We start from the raw sequence: 24055 nt of genomic DNA, 5'->3' as shown, positions 1-24055 counted from the left end.
CCCTTGTTATATTACCATGTTTCGTACATAAAATCCCACCAAAATCCAGCTGTGTCTTGACACTCGATGATACATGCTACATGGAGTTTTTGGATCAAAAAGAGCTAAGTATGCGATAATATCGCTTTAAAGTCGTGGCGTCTTTAATTATGCTCTCTCTTGCTCTCACCTCCAGTTAGGGTTTTGCTGTTTAAAAAAAATGTTCAAAAGTTTTCTTCCCCCAGAAAATTAAAGTTTTAAACTTACCAGTGATGTATCAAACATGCATATAGGACAATTTTGAAATTTGACCAAATTCGGGGTCTCACCGCGGAACTTCAAGTCACCTGAGTGTTTTCCGTCATATATATGTCATAAGAAATGAATCATCATGGCTCATTAATTGTGAACATTTTTTAAGTTTCATTTTTCATTTCCTTGTCAGTGATTACTCATGTTCACACGCATACGACAAATATATGAGTCGTTTTTGCTGGAATTACACAACCGTGCATTTGCGCCGATGACTCGAACGGAGAGTCTCGCGATATCTCAGCCCCTGTCAACGTGCAACGCCGATGATATCTCGCGTTACCTGAACGACCAGCGTCTCATTCCAGCACGGTCAACCCCGCCGGCAGCAGCAACAGCGGCCGCTTCTTTTTTTTTTCCCCCTCCAAACTCAAGTTTAGACTTAACAAAAGCGTCGGCTTTTTATTTATTTTTAAGCGAACGTCTTTTTTTGTGTCTCGTCTTCGTTTTTGAAACCAAGTCCGCTATTATTTCGTCCTAAAAACACCAGGAAACAAAGTTGCACCGTAGCCCGGTCGCGCTAACAAAGGAAAAAAAATAATTTCTCCTGAGAAAATAATCTCCCACTACTCTCTAGTTATGAGTCATGTGGTCGTTGATAATCCACACGGTCTAGATCAGCAGGTAAGTGTGTTGTTGTGATGTCAACTTGCGATTTTGTGCTTTAAAACATCGCGGTTTGCCGTCAAGCGCGTCTGGCGTCGAGCCTCGTTGCTAGCTCGCGCTAAAGCTAACGTGGCGACGGGGCAAAATGGAGGCGGCGATGTCGCTCTCGGGAGAAGGTTGTGATGGCGGATACCGTCAGACGACCCGTCCGCGTCAAATTTCCATTAAAACTCGACTCTGTTGCCGTGTAGTTGACCGTGAGAACTCTTCGCTTTACTCCCGCAAACTGTCAAGCGTCCGTTGACCGTCGAGTTATTTTTTTTCCCCCGAAGGAAGCCCGAACATGTACCGGCCGGTGGAGCAGGTTAGCTAACGTTGGGCCTTCTCAACATGAAACGTGGCGCAGAAGGAGAAAAAATAGAAGCGTTAGCAGGGGTTCTAAAAGCAGACACTAATCAGACCCCGAACATCTTTAACATTTAACGTGAGGCGTGATAATTAGAAACTTGAGTACATTCAAAGTATGTGTCGCAATACTGTAAGTCCGTGGCGTTTCCTGGTTTCGATAGACATCCAATTTAAACTGGATGTGAATGAATGCATATGAATTGGACGTCTAGAGCCGTCAATGCAAGCCAATGAGTTGAATGAGGACCCGAAACTCGAGGTTATAAGCATTTTGCCAGCTATTACAGACTGTTAAAACGGATTGGACGTGTATTGTAGTCAATGGGAGCCAATGAATTACAATTGGAGTGAATGATCAAAGCCAGTGTTGCACCGAAACCGATTCCAACACGCAACTGTGATATTGGCTGATGCTGTGCTGATACCACGTTTTTATTTTATATAAAATATGTTTAAATACTAAATTAGGGGTAGGCTATCAAATATTTTAGTAATCAAGTATTTAACTGAAAATTGTTTCGATTAATTGAGTAATTGGATAATTTTTCAAAACTAAAGAACAATTATAAATGTATTAGGGCTGTCAAACGATTACAATTTTTAATCGTGTTAATTACAGCTTAAAAATGGTAATTAATCGCAATTCAAACCATCTATAAAATATGCCATATTTTTCGGTAAATTATTGTTGGAATGGAAAGATAAGACACAAGATGGATATATACATTCGACATACGGTACAGAAGTACTGTATTTGTTTATTATAACAAATCCAACAAGATGGCATTAACATTCTGTTAAAGCGATCCATGGATAGAAATACTTGTAGTTCTTAAAGATAAATGTTAGTACAAGTTATAGAAATTTTATAGTAAAACCCCTCTTAATGTTTTCGTTTTAATAGAATTTGTAACATTTTAAATAAAAAAATAAACTAGTAGCCCGCCATTGTTGATGTCAATAATTACACAATGCTCATGGGTGCTGAAGCCCATAAAATCAGTCGCACCCAAGTGCCAGCAGAGAGCAACAAATCTCCAAAAACACACAAGTAACAAGTGGACATTGCACTTTGCTGTCATTTTTAATCTGTTTGAGCGGGGCATGTGCGTTAATTGCGTCAAATATTTTAACGTGATTAATTTAAAAAAATAATTACCGCCCGTTAACGCGATAATTTTGACAGCCCCAAAATATATATATGAGAAAACGAGACATTTCGCCTAATATTCAACTATTTTCAGACAATGTCTTTATTTTCGATGTGCATTGTTGACTAGAAGAAAACAAATCGGCAAGTGCTGCAACAATTAATTGATTACCGTATTTTCCCGAATATAACGCACACTTTTTCCCCCAAAATTTACTCGTAAAATCATGGGTGCACGTTATTCACGGGTACAGGGACGGAGACCGAAAAAATTCATCGATTCATGTTCCATTGTAAGCATGGACCAGCACAATATTACCTAATCTGAACAACAGTGAAATAATAATCAAGTTTCATGTGGTAAATACTTGTTTTGGTGATATTTTTCACATCTAATAAAAAAAATGTTTGTACTATTCGTTTATTATTTACCGGTACATTTTTCTTATCGTTGGCAACATGCCGGCACATGGCGATGTTGTCTTGAAGAGAACGTAACAGCGATCTGTTTCGTATAAATGTTGACCGTGTGGCGAGCTAGGACAGGAGTCTGAGGAATAGTGTCGAACCACTGAGCCAAGCTGCATTGTTTTATTTACATTGAAACTCACAAAGTAACAACGTACGTTTTGCACGCAAATCGTGGGACATTTGTTTACTTCCGGCTGTTCCCTTAACTAAACTCTTCCCCCCCGGGAACTGCACAATTTTCCAACATTAGTTCCGCTGGTGACGTCTGTTAAAACTTGCTACAACTCCTTACTTTGTGAAAATTGTTATCGTATACTGTGAGCAATTTTACCACTGAACATTAATATTCTATTTTTTTAGAAAAAATATTTGACAAAAGGATTAAAAAATGCTGCAACCGCTTACTTCGTAAAAGTTCGAGACTCATATTTATTGGTGCTAAACTTAGGGTGCGCTTTATACACGGGTACACAAATTTTCCCTAGATTTTACAGGTAAAGTTGGGGTGCGCGGCATATTCGGGAAATTACGGTAACTCGAGTATTCGATTAAAAAAAAAAAAAGATTCAAATTAAAGTTTGCTGCTTCGAGTATTGATTTAAAGTGGCATTGTAATGGTTTGTTTTTTAAAGCGTTTGCACTTAGTTTCATTGATTTGTGTGGATACACTGCCCTCTAGTCTGCCTCATTTTACATGGCCAAATCCAGCTGCTCCCTGTTAAGACCAACATAAGCTAGGTTTTTTTTAATTTTTTGAGCTAAGGTTTTTTAATGCATTCGTGTTTTAGTTTAAAGGTATATTTATCCAATTTTTGTGGGAATATGTGTCTGAACCTTTTGTTAAGAGCATTGTTTAAAAAGTGTTTTATAGCATTTAAGCTAGTGGACTTTTGCTATGTAAGTTAGCCTATTGTTCTTTTGTTGTACATATGTAGATCCTTATTTATTCATCTTTTTATACTGTTTGAGGCTCAGCTCAGGTATTTTAATTTTTTCATGTTCATCAGATTACTCGATTATTTGAACTAGTTCATCAATTAATCGACTTCTAAAATAATCAATAGCTGCAGCCCTAAAATCGGCACCAAAAACGTAAAAACGGTTAGTGGAGAGTCTTAAGCATGTTAGAAAAGTGTTTTTGCCAAGCAGTGGCTCGATGAAACAGAGCTGGACGCGAATGGTGCCACACTGGCGAGTTTTTCAACCTTTTTTGAGCCACGGCACCCTTTTGTCATTACAAAAAATACCAGTGGCAAAAAAATGTTAAAATGAATTTCGGTAGCCCATATTTGTATGAAATCATGTACTGAATCAGAATTTAAAAAAAAAAACACATGTTATAATCATATTTTTACTTGGTGTGACTTGTTGCATTGCAGTGTTGTTTTTGGCAGCCCTTTTAATTTTCGTCTTGGTCTTTCGGATGAGATACTTATTAGTCTTTGTCATATTTGAGTCATTTCACAGCCTCTTTCTCTTTTTAAAACCTTTAATCAATGTCAACGTTATAGTTTATAGGTAAAGAGCAATTATAAATTGAGAAAACGAGACAATTCACCTAATATTGAACCATTTTTAGACGAATGTCTTTATTATAGTTTTACATTGTTGAAAACAGCCAACAATTGCATCTCAGATGTGACTAGGGAAAAAAAGTCACGGCTTTCACTCAAAAAACCTCTAGATCTTATAAAAAAAAAAAAAAATCTTATTTCATCCCAAAAAATGTCATTACACTTAAATCACTGAAAAGTTTTCAAAAGTTGTCAAAAGTTTTTCCCATGCGTTTCAACTGAATTTCCATTTGCATCAAGCTATTTTGAAGTTCTAGTTAAGTTTTAAGTTAGTCTAAATTGTAAGTCCTGATACAGTAGGATTTTGAGTTTTTGCACCTTTCAAAATAAATGTATGATACCTGCTGTATTGGAGCACATTAGGCACCAGTGCTACTTGGTCTTTTATCCATCAATGACTGCTGAGCTAAAATTGACGGTTAGCTTTATTATGTTTGGCAGCCTTCATTCTAGAGCTGAAACGAATACTCGAGCAACTTGAGTAACTCGAGTTTAAAAATTGATCCCAGTAATTTTATTCACCTCGAGTAATCGTATATTTTGACAGCTCTAAGCATCACGTTTTGCTCGGACTACTTTTAATGCGGGACAACGCGCTGTCACGTGCGGAGAGGAAGAAGGAAAAAAAAAAACTTACTGCAGCCGACAGCCGCTACAAACGACGCCGACGTTGCTAAATACCAGCCCGCACGATGCTATGTTGGTAGGTAGCGTCTGATGAGTCTCATAGAGATCACATTTATGTTGAACTAGATGCGAAATGACACTCGGCTGCGTCTGGGCAGCGTTAGTAAACAGCCGCCATCTTAAAGCAGTAGAGCGCTAAGCGCTAATAAAGGACGCTAAGCGCTAATAAATAAAGATTAACGTTACTGTCACTAACTAAAGTTACGTTAGCCCTGCGGAGAGCTAGGTTTCTCTTAATTATGACCACTGTCGATGCGTGGCTAATGTGTCTTACATACAGGCTTTAACATAACATAGCGTTGTGGAGTGATGACTGTATAAAATAAAAACTCAATAATGCTAACTATCAATTTTAGCTCAGTAGTCATTGCTGGATAAAACACCAAGTAGCACTGGTCCCTAATGTGCTCCAATACATACATTTATTTTGAACACTGCAAAAACTCAAAATCCTATCAGGACTTACAGTTTAGACTAACTTAAAACTTAACTAGAACTTAAAAATGGCTTGACACAAATAGAAATTCAATTGAAACACGTGGGGGAAAAAATCCTAACTTTTAAGTGATGTGTGTTATCAAGCGTAATGACATCTTTAGATAAGAAATATATATATATATATATATATACACAGTATTTTTTTAATAAGATCTATAAGTTTTTTTAAGTAAAAGCAGTGAATTAGTCTACTATAGTCACATCTGAGATGCAATTGTTGGCTGTTTTCAACAATATACATTGAAAATAAAGACATTGATTGACTGAAAATGGTTCAAAATGAGATGAAATGTCTTGTTTTCTCATGTATATTTATAATTGCTCTTCACCTAAAAATATATTTGTTTTATCCGATTACTCAATTAATCGATATTATTTTCAGTTGATTACTCTATTACTAAAATATTCGATAGCTGCAGCCCTACTTCATTCGCTACTAGCCTCTCACTTCAAACGGATTGGACATCTACTAGTGATAATCTCATTGGTGGGAGGGTGCATTTTGTCCTGAGGAAGAACGCATTTCATTTTGTAACATATTGACAGTGCTAGACGTCCAATCCTTTTGAAGTGGAAGGTCTGATAGCGACCTCCCCTTTGACATCTACTCGCAATAAACCCATTGTCATTTTACTCAAAAGGACATCGCCCCTACCAAAATGGCCTCGGGGCGGCCATGTTGATAGGGGCGACGTTCCCATCAAATTCAATGCGTTGAAATTGATATTATGTTAAAACTAGCTTATTTATGTCCAAGCCTCTGCTATTGACTCCTTTGTTCCTGTTGACAGCGCTAGACATCCAATCTATTAAAATGGATTGGACGTCTACTATTGAAATACATTTGGTTTAACATTGAGTGCATTTCTTTTGTTTTCTCCTCAGCTCGCTGCCCTAGACTTGAACTCAGTTGAGGGACAAGGCGGAGGAAGTGGCAGTAAGTATGAGTTTAACCTGTTTTCTTCTTAATTTTATGCAACTGAACTGCAGAGACAATTCGGCATTGGACGACGTAACCTGCTTTCCTGTAAATAAGAGTTACTTTTAACTAGGGCTGTCAACAATTAAAATTTTTGAGTTACAGCTTAAAAATTATATGCCATATTTTTCTGTAAATTATTGTTGGAATAGAAAGATGAGACACAAGATGGATATATACATTCAACATACGGTACATAAGTACTAGAGGTGTGCAAAATTTCCGATTCTTAGATTATTCGCGATTCGGCCGTGGAAGATTCGAGAACTATTCACAAACATCCAAATTCAGATTATTGAAATATGCCAAGTAAAGCGGAAGTACAACACACTCAGCGCGCCGCGCGGTCTTCGGGACACAATGAGGAACGAAGCGAGAGTAGCTAAACGTCATGCTTCTCATTACCCGGCCCCTCGGGTAACGCCAATGCTCAACTTACGGCTCTAGCTCAACTCATGCCACGAGATTAAAAAAAAAAAAAAAAAAAACACAATAACATATCTGACTGCTGCCGAAAAGCTGCTACAAGTACATCCACATAATGGATAATAGATATCATTTATATAGGACTAGATGCAATATAGATTCGGTAGTGTTGCAGCACATCTACAAAAAGCTAGATGCAGCCGTTAGTAAACGGCCGCCATCTTAAAGCAGTACACTTCCCTGCGAGGCTGTTGTAGCGAACCTTCCAAGCAAACCTAATTAACTTTTTATCCAAAATACTCCTAAATCGGTAAAATATTGACTTGAATCTATCTTTAAAATAGTTTTAAAACTTGTCACATGTCGAAAGTAGACAAAAGGGAAATTATGGGATAACGGGAGCAATTTTAACAACTTTAACGGTTGATTCACAACATTAAATTAATTGAATGTAGTTTAAAGCTGCTGATACAGAATGGGGACTGGAATTTATTTACTGTTATTTTTGTATATTTGTTTACTGCTATATGTTTACTGCTATATGTTAACTTGATACTGAAATAGTAGTTTGGTTTAGCCTAGAGTATTTTTGAACAATTTTGGAACTAATGTACAAAACATTTAAAAAAATAAATAAATAAGGGAGGGGCATGCATGAATAATCGTTTTATAATCGAATCGGAGTCTCTGAATCGTAATCGAATCGTTAGGTGCCCAAAGATTCCCAGCTCTAATAAGTACTGTATTTGTTTATTATAACAATAAATCAACAAGATGGCATTAACACTATTAACATTCTGTTAAAGCGATCCATGGATAGAAAGACTTGTAGTTCTTAAAAGATAAATGTTTGTACAAGTTATAGAAATTTTATATTCAAACCCCTCTTAATGTTTTCGTTTTAATAAAATTTGTAAAATTTTCAATCAAAAAATAAACTAGTAGCCCGCCATTGTTGTCAAAATTACACAATGCTCATGGGTGCTTAAGCCCGTATAATCAGTCGCACCCGAGCGCCAGCAGAGGGCGACAAAACTCCTAAAAACACATGTAACAAATGGGCATTACACTGTGCTGTAATTTTATCTGTTTGAGCGGGGCATGTGCGTTAATTGCGTCAAATATTTTAACGTGATTAATTCAAAAAATGAATTACCGCCCGTTAACGCGATAATTTTAACAGCCCTACTTTTAACATTTACTTCTCTTTCCTCCAGGACGTTACATTCCACCTCACTTGAGGAACAAAGATGGTCCCAAAAATGGTGAGTTTCCATTCTATCCTTCTCATTTGGTTTCCTTAAAGGTGCACAATGTAAGATTTTCACTTCAATTATTTGTACATTTGCCATGATATATTTCAATAGAAATTAAAGAAACCTGTTTTTGGAAATACTTCTAAAACGTTTCTTAATGGATAAGCGGAGATTCATGCGTCTTTTTTTTGGGGGTTTTGTTTCCGTGTTCATCATCAGCCACTCAAGAGACCAGTTTTCAGTGTTCGTCCAGGTTGCCACAGCTCTGTACGCCCTGTAAACTAGAGGCTGGTTTATGCTTCTGCATTCTGGTGATGGCGTAGACTAGTGCTGCACCGATTAATCGAGTAACTCGAGTATTCGATTAGAAAGAAAATATTCAAATTCAATTTTGCTGCTTCAAGTATTTAATTAAAGTGGCGTTGTAATGGTTTATTTTGAAAGTGTTTGCATTTAGTTTGATTAATTTGGGTGGATACAATGCCCTCTAGTCTGCCTCATTTCACATGGCTGAATCCAGCTGCTCCATGTTAAGACCGACATAAGTTTTTGTGTGCGTAATGTTTTTTTCTAATGCATTCATAATTTAGTTTATAGGTACAGTATATTTAGCCTTTTTTTGTCTTTTTCTGTTTTTATGTATCCGAAACATTTGTTAAAAAAAAAAAAATTTTTTTTTTTTTTTGCGTTTCATAGCATTTGAGCTAGCGGACGTTTGCTATGTAAGTTAGCCATTATTCTTTTGTTGTACTTAGATCCTTTTTTTTTTTTTTTTTTAATACTGTTCGAGGCTTAGGTCAGGTATTTTAATTTTTCATGGTTCTTATCTGATTACTTGATTATTTGAACCAACTCATAGATTAATCGACTACTAAAATAATTGATAGCTGTAGCCCTAGCGTAGACCCTACACCGTCATTGCACATTCGTAGTTCTTAGTCAAAGGAACGCGTTGCTCTGTAATTCGGCGCCACGTCACTCGAGGAGTGTGGCTTTCTCTTTGTACGTTTTTTTGTCAAATTCCTTTAGTTTTCCTCAGTTCATTGACCACAATGGCAACAGAGATGGAATGTGGATATTTACGGCTGGAGCTAATCAATATCAAACAACAAATGTTGAAGCGTAGGTGACAGAAAACGTTTGCGAATGTTTGAAAACGGCAGTCGTGTTGCGCTTAACCGAACGTTCTGAGCGGACAAATCAGTCCTTCGACGTTTCCGTCACACGCGTTGACGTGACGCCTCGTCGGGTCTACGTTAACGGGGTGGGTCTGCTGTCACCGCTACGCAGAAGCCTAAATCAGCCTTAAGGCTGCGCCAACTATGACAGGTCAATTTTGTTCATTTTAGGGCATTTACAGGACAAAATCAATCGGAAGTGACTAAAAATCAACAGCAAATGGCCTGAAATGCCCCCAAATTCAAGTCATTAGTTGCCTTTGACAGCTGTAGATGTCCAGTCCATTTGAAGTGAGAGGGTGGCAGCAAATGATTCGCTGCCACCCTCCCACTTCAAATGGATTGGACTTCTACAGGCGATAGTCATTCCAATGCTCCGCAGAATGATGAAAATAGCTTGTTTTTTTTTCTAGCCACTTTCACCCCTGGGCTTAATGACATGCAGTGTGCCAGTCACAACTAGTTTACATCACTTTATATCTGAATAAATCTTTCAAAACTTGTGTAAGACACCTGATGAATTTTTTTTCCCGTTTATTTATTTTTTACTGTGCTCTTATTCCACAGCAGGAAATGCTTATTCATCTGGTAGACAGTGCAGTTATTCAGTGGCACCAGTAAATCTCTGTAAGTCCCTTCTGTCTGCTTTTGCTGAGGGCAAATCTACATATCCACGTGCATGAAGTAGCTGAAGTGGCTACGTTTACATGGACAAAATCCGAACAATTTTTCGGATTCTATTTATGATCAGAAGACAGATTTTGTCAGAAGTCACGCCCTAAAAAGTATTAAACCAAATGGTCGAAACATTCAAAATTATGTAAACTTGACGGTTAAAGAGCATACGACACGAGAAAAAAAGTCTTAAATGGCATTTTTATGTGAATTAGAATCATACAGTGATACCTCAGCTCACGAACGCTTAAGCTCACGAACTTTTCGCCTCAAGAACATTAAATTCGCGAGCATATAGTCTCTGCTGACGAACTATTTTTCGGCGGACGAACCAAACCACGCGGTCGAACAGCGCAAAGATAAGCTGACGCACGCTCACGGCGTCCCAGTTCGTCCCCTCCCTTTCGTTGAGTGCGGACGTGGTTTGTGTTTGATAGACATTTTGGACCATATTGAGTGTACTTTTGCTATTATGGGACCGAAAAAGACCCCACCACAGGCTAGTGTTAAGCCTAAGAAGACATTAAAGAAAATAAGGTATATTTTTGTGTAGTTTTAAGGCTTATTTAGTAGAAAATTATGTTTTATGGGGACCTGGGAACGGATTATTCTCATTTTAATTGTTTCTTATGGGAAATAAATGTTCGGAAGACGAACTTTTCGCCTTACACACACTTTCTGGGAACCAATTATGTTCGTGAGCTGAGGTATCACTGTATTTTGAGACGATTCGACTATATACAACAATTTAGCAAAGCGCAGATGACGAGAAATTAGTCTTTTAATCTGCCGGTTAGCCACGCCTACCATTATAAGATTTTAGCGTCCCCAACAGGGTGATGACGTCAATGGTAGACTGGGCTCATCGGTTTTACTATTCAGCCCATTGAGAGGGAATTATTCAGAACGAGGAAAACGCGACGAAGAGAGCCGCAAAATGTCATTGTTTCAGTCTCTCTACTCCAATATTTTTACACGATATTCTTTTTATCCAAGTATTTCTCCCCAATAGCTATATAAATGGCTTGAGAAGGACCAGTCAGCCCGTCGAGGGGGAACTATTCACAATGAGGAAAACGTGACGAAGAGAGCGGCATAATGTCATTGCTTCTGTCTCTTTACTTCAATATTTTTACAGGAAATTCTTTTTATCCAAGTATTTTCCCCAATTGCTAAATAAATGGCATGGTCATGACAAATAAGTCTTGTGCTGAATGGAATATGAAATAATAAAAATGCATTTATTCAGGACGACATGGAAAAATTACTCCATAATGGTCAAAACTGTTGACTTCACCTTTACTTTCGCACCTCCCGAACGATATTTTATGACACCTAAATCGGACATATGTCATTTCCCTTCCCCGGCTTTGGAGAATTAGCCAACATGCTAACCCGAACCGAGTGATGTTTCAAAGTCTTCGAAGCGGAAAATCACACATAACTAGCTTGGATTATTTGACATGACGACCCGGTTGTCGATTGTCTTCGCGGATCGGCAAACCGCCCGGTGGAGAGCAATTTACAGTTCGTTCCCCGGAGGAGGGTGGCTGGAGTTGTTGTGCAGCTAACATGCTGCTAATGAGCGAGAGGAAAGCTTTTTACATGCCTATCAATGATCAAACGTAAGTAGTTCTTTATTTAAAGGAAGTTTGTAGTGTTTACTTCGTAATCGCTGTATTTGTATTTGACATAATACAAAACAAGATGTTTACTCACTTCCTTGTAAATCCAATGGTCCCACAGTAAATATCCACGGTGAATGGGAACCTTTTGAAACTCCAAAAAGGCGCATACGCCACTTCCTCATACAGAATGATTTTTCTGCAGCCGTTTGGCTGGCGTGATGCGAAAAATAAACGTATTAATCCGCAAAATCAGCTGAATCCTTCGTCCTCATACACAACAGTACACTGTAGCGTGAAGAGGACGTCTTCTACCGTACACGTCACAGCGCCCTCCTCAATGCAAGACCGAAGCTGGAAGTCACTCATTTTCATGGCGCGGGATTAAAAAAACTAAATAAATATAGCGATCGCTTCCACACACATATCCGAGCGGTCCATATCATTCAGTGGCATAAAATACCGCGTGTATTATGAAATAAACATGCTTTTTCGTGTCACAGGCACTATAAAACTTGTTTATTTTTTTACATAATTTATTTAAGGCTGTAGCTATCGATTAATTTAGTAGTTGATTAATCAACTAGTTCGTTCAAATAATCGAGTAATCGGATTAGACATTTGAACACTGCAGAATCAATTTTAGATGTTTGCTAAGATTGCACTTTCAAAAGAGCATTAAATGCAAATACAAAATAAAATTCCAAAGTGTTTCTTTAAACTGAAGAATTGCACTTTTATTTAAAAATATAACACATTGGCTTAGCCTCACAGTATAAAACATATGAGGATCTAAGTAGAACAAAAAAAAATGGCTAACCTGCTTAGCAAAAGTCAGCTATCTTAAATGCAATAAAATCCTAGTTTTTTTTTTTTTTACATCCTTCAAACCCATGCTTCCACAAAACCGCTAAATACACCTATAAACTAAATTACGAATGGATTAAAAACAGCGCAAACAAAAACTTGTGTTATGTTGGTCTTAACAGAGAGCAGCTGGATTCAGCCATGTCACTCAATCATGTCCCCAAATAATAGGAAGTGACCAAAAATCAACAGGGAATGATGTGAATAATTTATGGAGGACTAGAAGTGTGAAAAGTTGTCATATTCACTGTTTCCACCAGAGGGCAGTGTATCCATCCAAATCAATAAAACTAGAAACAAACACTTTCGAAACAAAACATTACAATACCACTTCTAATTAAACGAATACTCGAAGCTGCAAAATTTGAATGGAAGCTTTTTTTTCTTCTTCGATTAATCGTTGGAGCACTAATTTTTTAGTTGTCAGCTATCGGGGAGCCGATAATAGCATTTTGAAATTATTTCGGATAAAATCAACATCGGTTTTTCATCATTGGTTTTGGGCCAATATGCGTGTATTTTGCCTTCAAAGTAAATATAGAAGCCTTCTGCATTTGTACAAGGGCTGGTCACAGTTTAGCACAGCAGTTATGCTCATTGACCATTAGATGTCTCCAAACTAAGACGCTTGGGACTTGCTATGTTAGCAGACCATTTGCATTCATGGTGGAAAAATTAAATGAACCATAAATGATTGATAATGAATTATAAACTTTATTTCATACTTCATTCGCTGTACTGAACCTGTTTCCCTTTGTTATTTTCAGCCTGAATCACTGTATGAGTCATGTGTGATTATGGTAGGGCCGATGTTTACACAATTTTGATTGCAACAACATAGTGGTGCAATATAGGCACTTTTTCCATAACTTCAGTTGAAGTTGTTCCCTTATTTTGAACAGGTGGTTTATTGGAAAACCTTGAAGTTGTTACATTTGTCATTATTAAAGTCTCCAGTGGGGCATCACAATACAATTAGCCATAATATTAAGCTCACGACTGCATATATAGCTATCGGTTTGACATTGGTATTAGATTTTTGGAATTGGATAATATTGGGGTATCCATTATCAGTTAAAAAGTCATTATCGGACAGCTCTACTTATAATTTGAAACTACCTGTAGTCGGGCATGGGCTTTAAAGCATTAGATGAGATTTGAAAAATGTTTATCGGAATGGGCTGAAAAGTGTTGGAATATTCCCAACGGCGCGTGGACATCAAGCATTTTTATTCCGATCAGGCTTTTAATCTGAATAAAAGTGTCCATGTAAACGTAGCCAGTGTGTAGGAAGGCAGGACATGGATAACAATCAGTGCTGTGCCTCTTAATTTTAACTATGGGTTTAAATGATGTGGACTGCTTGCAGGCAAAGATGATCTTGATAAATTAATTTTAACCATGGGTTTAAATGATGCTGGGTGCTTGCAGGCAAAGCTAATCTTTAATCTTCAAGCATAAAATGCTCTTTTCTTATTGCGTGAAACTATTTTCTGAAAGTGGCTCCATGGTTTTTCACCATTTGAACTCCTCAAGAGGAATGCAACGTGATGCTCAAATGTTTGGCAATTTTGCAGACTAAAACCTTTTAAGCACCTATTTGTTGCACTATAAGCTGCACCTAAAAACATTCAATTTTCTCATAAAATGCGCCTTATATGGCTCAATATTGATTAATCATGGCACCGCATTTCCATTATTGCACCTCCATCTAGTGGATGCATAATGCAACCCCAAGTACTACGACTACTACTACTGCGCTTATAATGCGGTGCGCCCTATATTTATGAAAGCAGTTTTAAATTGTCAGTGAAGGTGCACGGATGCGCCTTATAGTGCGGAAGATGCGATATAAATGTATGTATGTGTGTGGATACGCTAAAGTTAATGCTAACTCGAATGCTATGCTAACGCTAAAAGTTACATTTAGAGTGTGATCACTGCACACACCTTTAAAGGCTAAAGCAAAACTGCATATTCTCTTGCTAAGAGAAGGAAACAAATCTTTCCATGCGTTTCAAAACAAGCAAGCCCGGAGCGCAGCCTAGTTTGAAGCACATCCTAAGCACTGGTGTCTGTGGTGTGGGGGTGGCACAGCATATGTCACATGAGTAACACGACCCAAACACTGCTACGATGGAAGCTGAGAAAAGCTAATACACGTACAATAAGCAAATGTCACACATTGCTGGGTTTCCCCTAGGATTTTTTGAAGCTGTGGTGGTGGGCTGCATCGAGTCGGCCAGCCTCACCATGTTGTGCCACGGCAAAAAAAAATTTCCATGCCCCCCCCAAAAATAAACGCGGGTTGCTGCGAGATGCGATCGCTATCTCGCCCGTTCTCCCATTCTTCCTTCTTGATTCCCCCTGCGTCACAGCTCCTCAATCCGATAGTCTCTTAAGGGGGCCCCGAGTATAGTTACGGACATTAAAATACACAATGAATAGGTTGCCGCTTAACTTTTCATATTCGGCTGCCTCTAGTTTGTAACGGCCTTAAGAAAAAAACATCTCATTTGCAAGGCGTGGCGGCTTTTATTTTGGTGTGGTGGTGTGCCTGCCACAATCTCTTATGTGTAGGGGAAACCCTGCATTGTGAACATATAACACAAACTATGGTGCGTTTTCATCTCTTCAGACAAAAACTGGCATTTGTCTCCTTAGGTTTCCATCTAAGACTTTTTTTTAGGTCGTTATCTCATAAAGAAAATTGTTCGAAATATTTTCGTCACTGTTGTCAAAAACTACAATGCTGACAGCAGATTCTTGCAATTAGTGGTGTGTTGCACTTATCCCTCCCTAAATGTTCTGCTCTCATAGTAAAATGAGTAGGTTTTAGCATGTATGTTACATTTCCACTTTATGGTCAGTTTAATCTCCCGCATGGAGGACTGGTAGCCTCCTGCAGTGGCCACGTAAAAGCTGACGAATCAATACTTGAATTTCTAGCGCTCTACACTAAAGGCCGTATTTCACTTGCAATGTTCCCAAGTTCCCCTGAAGCCTTGGCAGGCAGAGAGCCAGGAGACCCAAAGAAATAATTCATCCGCATCAAGATGGGATGACCCTGAGATTGGTAACTATTAGTGCTGAGCGGAGGCCTCATATTACAAGAGTCGCTCATGCCACGTGAGTCTTTTTATAGCCTGCTTCCCTACCTTTGCTCAGGTTACCCAAGACTGGCTTCTCAAGAGCCTGCCCTTTACCATGCCTACAGTGGTGGCTGGAGAAACACTTGCGGTACACCCTGGCATGCCCTTTTGCTGATTAAAACGCTACAGAAGCATGGTGACGGTGCCTTTGATTTATTAACGCACTGCATCACTTGTGGCTTTTTATTAAATTAATAAGAAACCTAAAGTGCATAGCTTTGTTTGGACCCAGCTTTGCCACAGTTAAAATGATTTGTACTTTTGCAAATGGCTGCCTTGGCTCTAAATGTGCTTTGCGAGCCTGAAAAATCCTCAACTAGCTTGGATTTGGACTGAAAGCATTAGTTGTAGTTTGTGCTGGTTGAGCAGTACTTTGACAACATTTCAGTTCTGTTTAAATGTAATTTAAACTGTTTTGGAGGGAAAACTGACATATTCCGAGAAAACGGGATCAGTCTGTTACTGAATGTTCTACATCCTAGTTAACCATGTGAAGTGAGATAATCTCCCTTCAAGTTGGTCCTTATCTGCTATCATTTAGGCCTTTCTGACTAGGGTTTCTACCTTTCTACCAACTGATAGTCCAGACACTGGTATAGCGAATCTCCAATAGCAGTTTTGTTAAAAGTACTCTAATTGGTATTATTTCTTCATCATCCAGTCATCCACTAAATAGTTGTAGTAAAGTTCTAAGTTGTACCGCAGTTTTTTTCCCCATTTAGTTCCATTGTATCTCATTTACAAACTAGACACTTTCAATGTAGTTTAGTGAGGAAAAAAATTGTAATGTGTAGAAGACTGAAATTCGATAGTTACATGTTGTGCATTCATGAAAACCAGTTAGCATAGTTTTTTTGAGTCTTTTGCCCCTTTCCCACTGAAACTAGTGGGTCATTGCGCATTTTTTCCAAGCCGATGCAACCCACTAGCAATTGGCATTTGGCACCTTTCCCATTGACAAAAAAAAACTTTTTTTTTTTTTTTTCCACCCGTCTAAGCCCCCACCCCTCCTCAGCCGTGCGTAAGGTTACGTGACGTCACCACGCTAAGATGCGCGTGGACAAGCACGACCGAATTCATTCAGTTCAAGGAAGTAAACAATGCAGAGCAACATGGAAGCCTCCTTTCCATTTGTGTTCTCTGAATTCATGCTTTTTACTGCCCTCAAAATGGTCGAAATGCAGCAAAGGATCAACACTGCTTGTGCTGAGGCAACGTAGGCGACGTGAATTCTTCTACTAGCTTTGTTGTGAGCATCGACGTAACTACGGTTGTGGGATGTGTTAAATGGGAGGCGACTGGCATGTTGTTATGACGCATCACGTAAGAGCCTACGTCACCACGTAGATTAGGGTGTTGACTGTTGACCTGGGGTTTTGCTTTCACACTGCATGACGATCAGAGCTGAGGTGATTTTAACACTGGTCACTTGGCGGGTTGATTGACACGGGTCGAGGCGGGTCGGTGTACCTTTCCCACTGCTACCAAAAGCCGATTGTTAGTGGGTCGACATGGGTTTTTTTGGCCAGTGGGAAAGGGGTATTAGTAAAGTATAAGTACTCAAGCTTGAAAAAGGATTGTATTCAGAGTAGTGCTGCATCGATTAACTCGAGTATTCGATTAGATAAAAATATTCGAATTAAATTTTGTTGCTTCGAGTATTTGTTTAATTAAAGTGGCGTTGTAGTGGTTTATTTTGAAAGTGTTTGCATTTAGTTTTATTGATTAGGGTGGATACATTACCCTCTGCCTCTTTTCACATGGCTGAATCCAACTGCTCCCTGTTAAGACCAATGTAAGCTAAGTTTTTGTTTAAGCTAATGTTTTTTCAGTGCATTCATGCTTTAGTTTATAGGTATATTTAGCCATTTTTGTGGGAATATGTGTCCGAACCATTTGTTAAGAGCATTGTAAAAAAAACTTTTTAAGAAAACATTTTTTAGCATTTAAGCTAGCGGACTTTTTTCTATGTAAGTTAGCCAATTGTTCTTTTGTTGTACTTAGATCTTCATTTTTAAAAAAAATTATACCGTTTAAGGCTCAGCTCAGGTATTTTAATTTTTCATGTTCCTTATCCGATTACTCGATTATTCGAAGTAACTAGTCCATTGATTAATCGACTACTAAAATATTCTATAGCTGCCGCCCTAATTCAGAGTTGAACTTTGTTCCACCACTCACTGTAAAGATCAGATGACTAAAAGGTCTTGCTGGTAAAGCAGTCACACACAGTCAGCAGAAGCATCTTAGTGCAATCACTCCACTTGTACTGTTGTTAAATGATCACGGCTGCTGTTGATGTCATCACTGAGCTCTCTAAATGCTAATTTGTTTCTGTTTCATCAATGAAACCACTGATCACGAGACCTATTTTACACTGGTGATACATACTTGATGAGGCAATGCTTTTATTTGCCAAATTACTCTTTGTTCAAACATTGACAACGTTTTGGTGCCATTGAGAACGGTACAAGCAGTCCAGTCTGCATTGTATTTTCTAAGTTCTTAACAGACACAAGTGTTTCGTTGTGAAAATTGAAGCATGTTCACTTTGGTTTGTTACCAGTGGTAAAAAAAAAAAAGTTTCAACAGACCTTTAAATTTCATTTTAAAAAATTGTTCAGCCCTGAACAATTTCTATTGATGAATTACAAGCCTCTGAATATTATTCTCTTAGGCATTTTAGAGCTGGGCAGTTTTTCATATCTGCGGCCGATCTTTTAATTTTTAAAACTGGCAATTTGAAAGAATCTGTAATGGAACCAACCTTGATAGTAAATATTTTTGTTCGCAACTGAATTTAGTAGAGGTGGGAATCTTGGGGCACGTAACGATTCGATTACGGTTCAGAAGCTATGATTCGATTATAAATCGATTATTGATGCACCCCCCCCCCCCCCCCCCCCCCCCCAGCTATTAGCTGCTTTTCATGTTTTGAACATTAGTTACAAAAATTGTACAAAAATCCTTTCAGGCTTAAACTATTTCAGTGTCAAGTTAAAAGCTTAAAACAAATAAATAAAATACTCAAAGTCGCCGTTCTGTATCAGCAGCTTTAGACTACATTCAATTAATTTAATGTTGTGAATCAACCGTTCGTTATTAAAATTGCTCCCGTTATTCCATAATTTCCCTTCCGTCTACTTTTGCAATATGAAAGTTTTAAAACTTTCACCATTAAAAGATGGATTTTGCCACTTTAGGAGTATTTGGTTTAAAAGTTAATTAGGTTCGCTACAGCAGCCTCCCAGAGAACTCTGCTTTAAGATGGCAGCTGTTTACTCAAGCTGGCGAGTCTGTCATTTCGCATCTAGTTTCCTAAACATGTGCTAACGCCGCCGAGTCTCATTTGGCGTCTAGTTCTTTATACATGTGATATCTACCATAGCATCATCAGCCGCAGTCGGGTATTATTATTATTATTATTATTTTTTTTTTTTATCTAGCGGCATGAGTTGAGCCAGAGCCGTGAGTTGAGCATGATGTTTACTCTCGGTCCATTCCTTATTGCGTCCCGAAGACTGCGCTGACTGTGTTTTAGTTCCGCTTTACGTGGCGTATTTCAGTTATCAGAATTTGGATGTTTGTGAATCATTTTCAAATCTTCCACGGCCGAATCGCGTATAAATTAAGAATCGGAAATTTCGCACACGTCTACTTGATAGTAGTTAATATTTTTGTTCACATCCGAATTTAGCATTGTTTTTGATCTTACAATTGTCATTGTTCCCGCAGTGGAAACTGACATGTGAAATGTCAACGATTCCTTAAACTGTGATGTTGAACAGTCTTTTGCTTCAGGTCATTTGAGAACTCTTCTGAGTCTATGTTGCCACTCTTTGCTGGAGATTCAAAGAGAAACGTAACATACATTTGACCATCTCAAATACATTTTCTCATTATTGCATGCAGCTTTGTATGAGGTTCAGTGCTTGATTAGCTCACATGTCAATTTGGTTTCCTATTAACCAGTGATGATAAATTAGAGGCTTTACAGTTTACCTCAACTGGAATGCAGTATACTACTTGAAAACAATCAAAATTATTTTTTTTTTAGGGATTACCAAACTACTGTCGGGGAGCATTTCCAAGAGCTTGATCAAACTATGCCACGACTGATCACCAAGAAAAGCCTAAAAAAAAAAATCAATTTAACATTTCTATCTTAACCCGTTCGGACACACATTTTTTCTGTTGGACAAAAAAAATTCTGCGCTGATTTTTACTCAAACACCAGTAAAAAGTGCAATTTTTTTGGTCAGGGATATTTCATGCTTTTATTAGTTATTTTTAACTTTAATGTGATTTTATCGTTTTTGAAGTTGCGTTTGCTCAGCCATTTTTAAAGAGCCAATATTAGCAAAGACGGCATGCCAAACCTCATGATTTGATTTCGATGAGTAAAGTTTCATTCCAATCATTCGCAGAAGTGGCACTAGCAACTAAATTCAGTGTATTTATTGGTTTAGGGACGCAAAGGGGTCATGTCCTTCAGCGGCATGCTTAGGGGGCAGTTTACATGGGGACTCTCCGAGAAGACGAAAAATTTCACATTAGCATCTATATGGTTCCATGTTTCCGTTTCCATTCGAACGATGTCGCAATTCCGCGTGAAAACGATGTAGTATTAATGCCGGGCCCTAGTGGGCAGCGTAGTTTTACAAGGGGGCAGCCAATGACGCACTTCCTTGACAACAACCTCCACAGACCCGAAACACACGCGTTTTTTGGTTTGGATGGATGAGGAAGTAGAACTTTTACTACGCGCCACGTTGGATTATAAAGCTGCGTCAAAAGGTACAACGCAAACATTTGGCGCACTACACAAAGGACAAGCCAAAGTTCCGCCATGTTTGTTGTTTTGAATGTTTAGTAGCTGAGACTGCGCGTGCCCAAAGTGACATACAGGTGCAGGTGCGAGTGCCTATGTCATCGAAGTGAAGGCGGTTTTCATTCATATGAACGCGCTGTGACCCTCGAAATCGGATTCTTCCACTTTGGAAGCAGGATTCAGAATTTTTCGTCTTCGCCGACACCATATGCACGCGAGGCGAGTCCGCAACTCAGTCATTGCGTCTTTGTGTCGCAGAGTCGCCATGTGAACTGCGCCTCAGTCTGAAGGGGATAAAGCCAGTCCTTTATTGTTAGGAGTGTGACAGTATATCGAAAAGGTGATATATTGCGATACTTAGTTGCACAAAATGTTATCAATATGCTCCTAACAAAAATTGATATATCTAGGGCTGCAGCAATCGAATATTTTAGTAATCGAGTAATCTACTGAAAATTCTATCGATTAATCGAGTAATCGGATAAAACAAATATATTTTTAGGTGAAGAGCAATTATAAATATACATGAGAAAACAAGACATTTCATCTAATCTTGAACCATTTTCAGTCAATCAATGTCTTTATTTTCGATGTATATTGTTGAAAACAGCCAACAATTGCATCTCAGATGTAACTAGAATTAAAAAAAAAAAGACAAATTCACTGCTTTCACTCCAAAAAACCTTTAGATCTTATTAAAAAAATAAATATATATATATACATACATATATGTATATATATATATACTTGAAAATGCCATTACGCTTGATAACACACATCACTTAAAAGTTAGGATTTTTCTCCACGTGTTTCAATTGAATTTCTATTTGTGTCAAGCCATTTTTAAGTTCTAGTTAAGTTTTACGCTACTCTAAACTGTAAGTCCTGATAGGATTTTGAGTTTTTGCAGTGTTCAAAATAAATGTACGATACAGGCTGTATTGGAGCACATTAGGGACCAGTGCTACTTGGTGTTTTATCCAGGAATGACGACTAAGCTAAAATGGATAGTTAGCATTATTGAGTTTTTATTTTACACCCTTATCACTCCACAAAGCTATGTTATGTTAAAGCCTGTATGTAAGACACGTTAGCCACGCATCGAAAGTGATCATAATAGAAACCTAGCCCTCCGCAGGGCTAACGTTACGTGAGCTAGTGACTCGGACAGTAACGTTAATCTTATTTATTAGCGCTTAGCGCTCTTTATTAGCGCTTAGCGTATATTTTTTGATTGCTTCTTCCTCTACGCACGTGACGTCAGCGCGTTGTCCCGCATTAAAAGTAGTCCGAGCGAAACGTGATACTTAGAGCTGTCAAAATAAACGATTACTCGAGGTGAATAAAATTACTCGGATCAGTTTTTAAACTCGAGTTACTCGAGTATTCGTTTCAGCTCTAGATATATCGTTTTAAAAAGGTTTCACTGTTTATAAAAAAAAGAACCAACAGGCTGCGGCCAAAATCTTCTCCGTTGTCTCACTGGCTGCCATTGACAGCGCTGAACGTCCAATCTGCCGTCAATGGCACTTAAATATTAGCATTCATAGCCAATCGAAATTTACAGATAATTCCTGTTCATTTTAGGGCATTTACGGGTTATTTCCTATTGATTTTGAGTCATTTCCTATTTATTTAGGGGACGTTCTTGAGTCACTTCCTCTTCAGTAACCCAAAATCAACAGGTAGTGCCTGTAAATGCCCCAAAATCAACCGAAAGTGACCAGAAAATGCCCATACGTAAAAGGAATTGACCGAAAATCTAGAAGAAATGAAACAAAATGAACTCGTTGCCTGGCATTGGCTGCCACGGACGGCCGTAGATGTCAAATCTGTTTGAACTGGGAGGGTGGCAGCGAATGAATGTTCATTCGCTGCCACCCTCCCAGTTCAAACGGATTGGACGTCTACTAGCGACAAACTCACCGCAATTCACAACAGAATGATGAAAAGAGCACATTCAAATATGACTATTAAAACATTCAAACATGACGATTATGCTAACAGGCTAACGGCACTTGAGCTGACCGGCCTCTCGTCTCGACAAGCTTCGCGGTAGTTGATAGAAAAATGAGTGAACGCATTGGTTGTGATTCAGTAGTCTGAACTAAATTATGATTGGCAATCTATTTGTTGTATGAGTCATTTAAGCTCACAGATTCTGCAAAACAGCAGTGACAGAAATTGCCAAGCAAGCATGCGCGCTTACGCATGAACACCGCATTCTAGAATGAAATACTTTTTTCGTCAGCCGCAACATCTTGAGTGACATTCACAATGGCGTCAAAACTTGCTCGCGGCATTTGGAAACACCTCGGAAAGTTCTGGGAATATCAGTCTTTGTTACCGCCTTTGATCAAAGAAGGACTGATGCCAAGTTGACTTTGTGCCATTGACACAAATCTGGGAAAGGCAGTGGGGATTGCCAACTTTAATAGGCTGAATTAAACTGTATTTGTTTTTACTCTTAAAAGCATGTCATGTTAGAACATTCTTTGCATCTCTAGAATAGGCACGTGTTTCCCCTCCTAACCTGCTTATGCGAAACACTAGTTGGTTAATCGTTATCTTCAAGACTTTATAGGCATATTTTCTTTATTCTTCCAAGATTCATCTGGTTGGGACGGTGGCCGCAGCAACGGATTTGTGAACGGCTACCACGACAACCGCACAAACGGGGGCTTTGGAGGACGTGCACCGCCTCGCCACGATAGAGGTAGCTATGGTTGTTTTATCAGCCTTACGGTAATGCTGTTTGTAGACTCTGTTCGGAAAAATGAAGACTACCCCGCCTCGAAGGCTGCTTTCAGACTACAGGCATATCCGATTCCAGTCGCATTCCTTCTCAAATCAGGTTTTTAGAGCTTACCGTTCACATTATTTTTAGTAAGTGTCCAAATCTAATCTGAGTCTGTTTGGACTAGGCCACATTAGCCGCTTTCAGACTGGAGGAACCGGAGTATTTAGTTCCTATAACTGTAGGCCTCGCCAGTCGTTATAGGAAGTATCCTTCAGGTACTGCGTCTGTTGTGAACTGCTACGACGTTGTAGTCTGCGCCAGTGACGCATTATTTATTATATGGCAGAAAAGACTCAGGTGACGCCCAATTTGGCCAAATTTCAAAATTGTTCTATATGCACGTGTGATACATCATTAGATAGCTTAAAACAGTGGTGTCCAAACTATTCCACATAGGGCCGCAGTGGGTGCGGGTTTTTGTTCAAACCCATCATGAGGACAACCTTTCACCAATCTGGTATCTCACAAGTGTAATCAGTTGATTGCAGTCAGGTGCTGCTTGTTTTATCACAAACGTCATTGGTTAAACTGCCTGTGCGCGATTGGTAGGGAAAAAAAACAGGACCCACAGCGGCCCTTGA

At 38.7% G+C, this 24055-nt stretch overlaps 1 protein-coding gene across 2 annotated transcripts in view; it reads left to right on the top strand.

Annotated features, from left to right (window-relative positions):
- The first annotated feature begins 589 nt into the window (after nucleotides 1-589).
- The window catches only part of LOC130926772 (putative ATP-dependent RNA helicase an3), a 50039-nt gene continuing 26573 nt past the window's right edge, over nucleotides 590-24055 (top strand). For both annotated transcript variants that reach the window (XM_057851961.1, XM_057851960.1), the window contains exons 1-4: nucleotides 590-915; nucleotides 6571-6622; nucleotides 8308-8355; nucleotides 23283-23390. In XM_057851961.1, the coding sequence (XP_057707944.1) occupies nucleotides 871-915; nucleotides 6571-6622; nucleotides 8308-8355; nucleotides 23283-23390 (253 nt within the window). In that variant the 5' untranslated portion in view covers nucleotides 590-870. The remainder of the gene's footprint in view (nucleotides 916-6570; nucleotides 6623-8307; nucleotides 8356-23282; nucleotides 23391-24055) is intronic.

Source organism: Corythoichthys intestinalis, chromosome 12, assembly GCF_030265065.1.
Source record: "Corythoichthys intestinalis isolate RoL2023-P3 chromosome 12, ASM3026506v1, whole genome shotgun sequence".
In the NCBI taxonomy this organism is placed as follows: domain Eukaryota; kingdom Metazoa; phylum Chordata; class Actinopteri; order Syngnathiformes; family Syngnathidae; genus Corythoichthys; species Corythoichthys intestinalis.
Note: the sequence above shows the minus strand (reverse complement) of the source record. Positions and strands in the feature narration are given on the sequence as shown.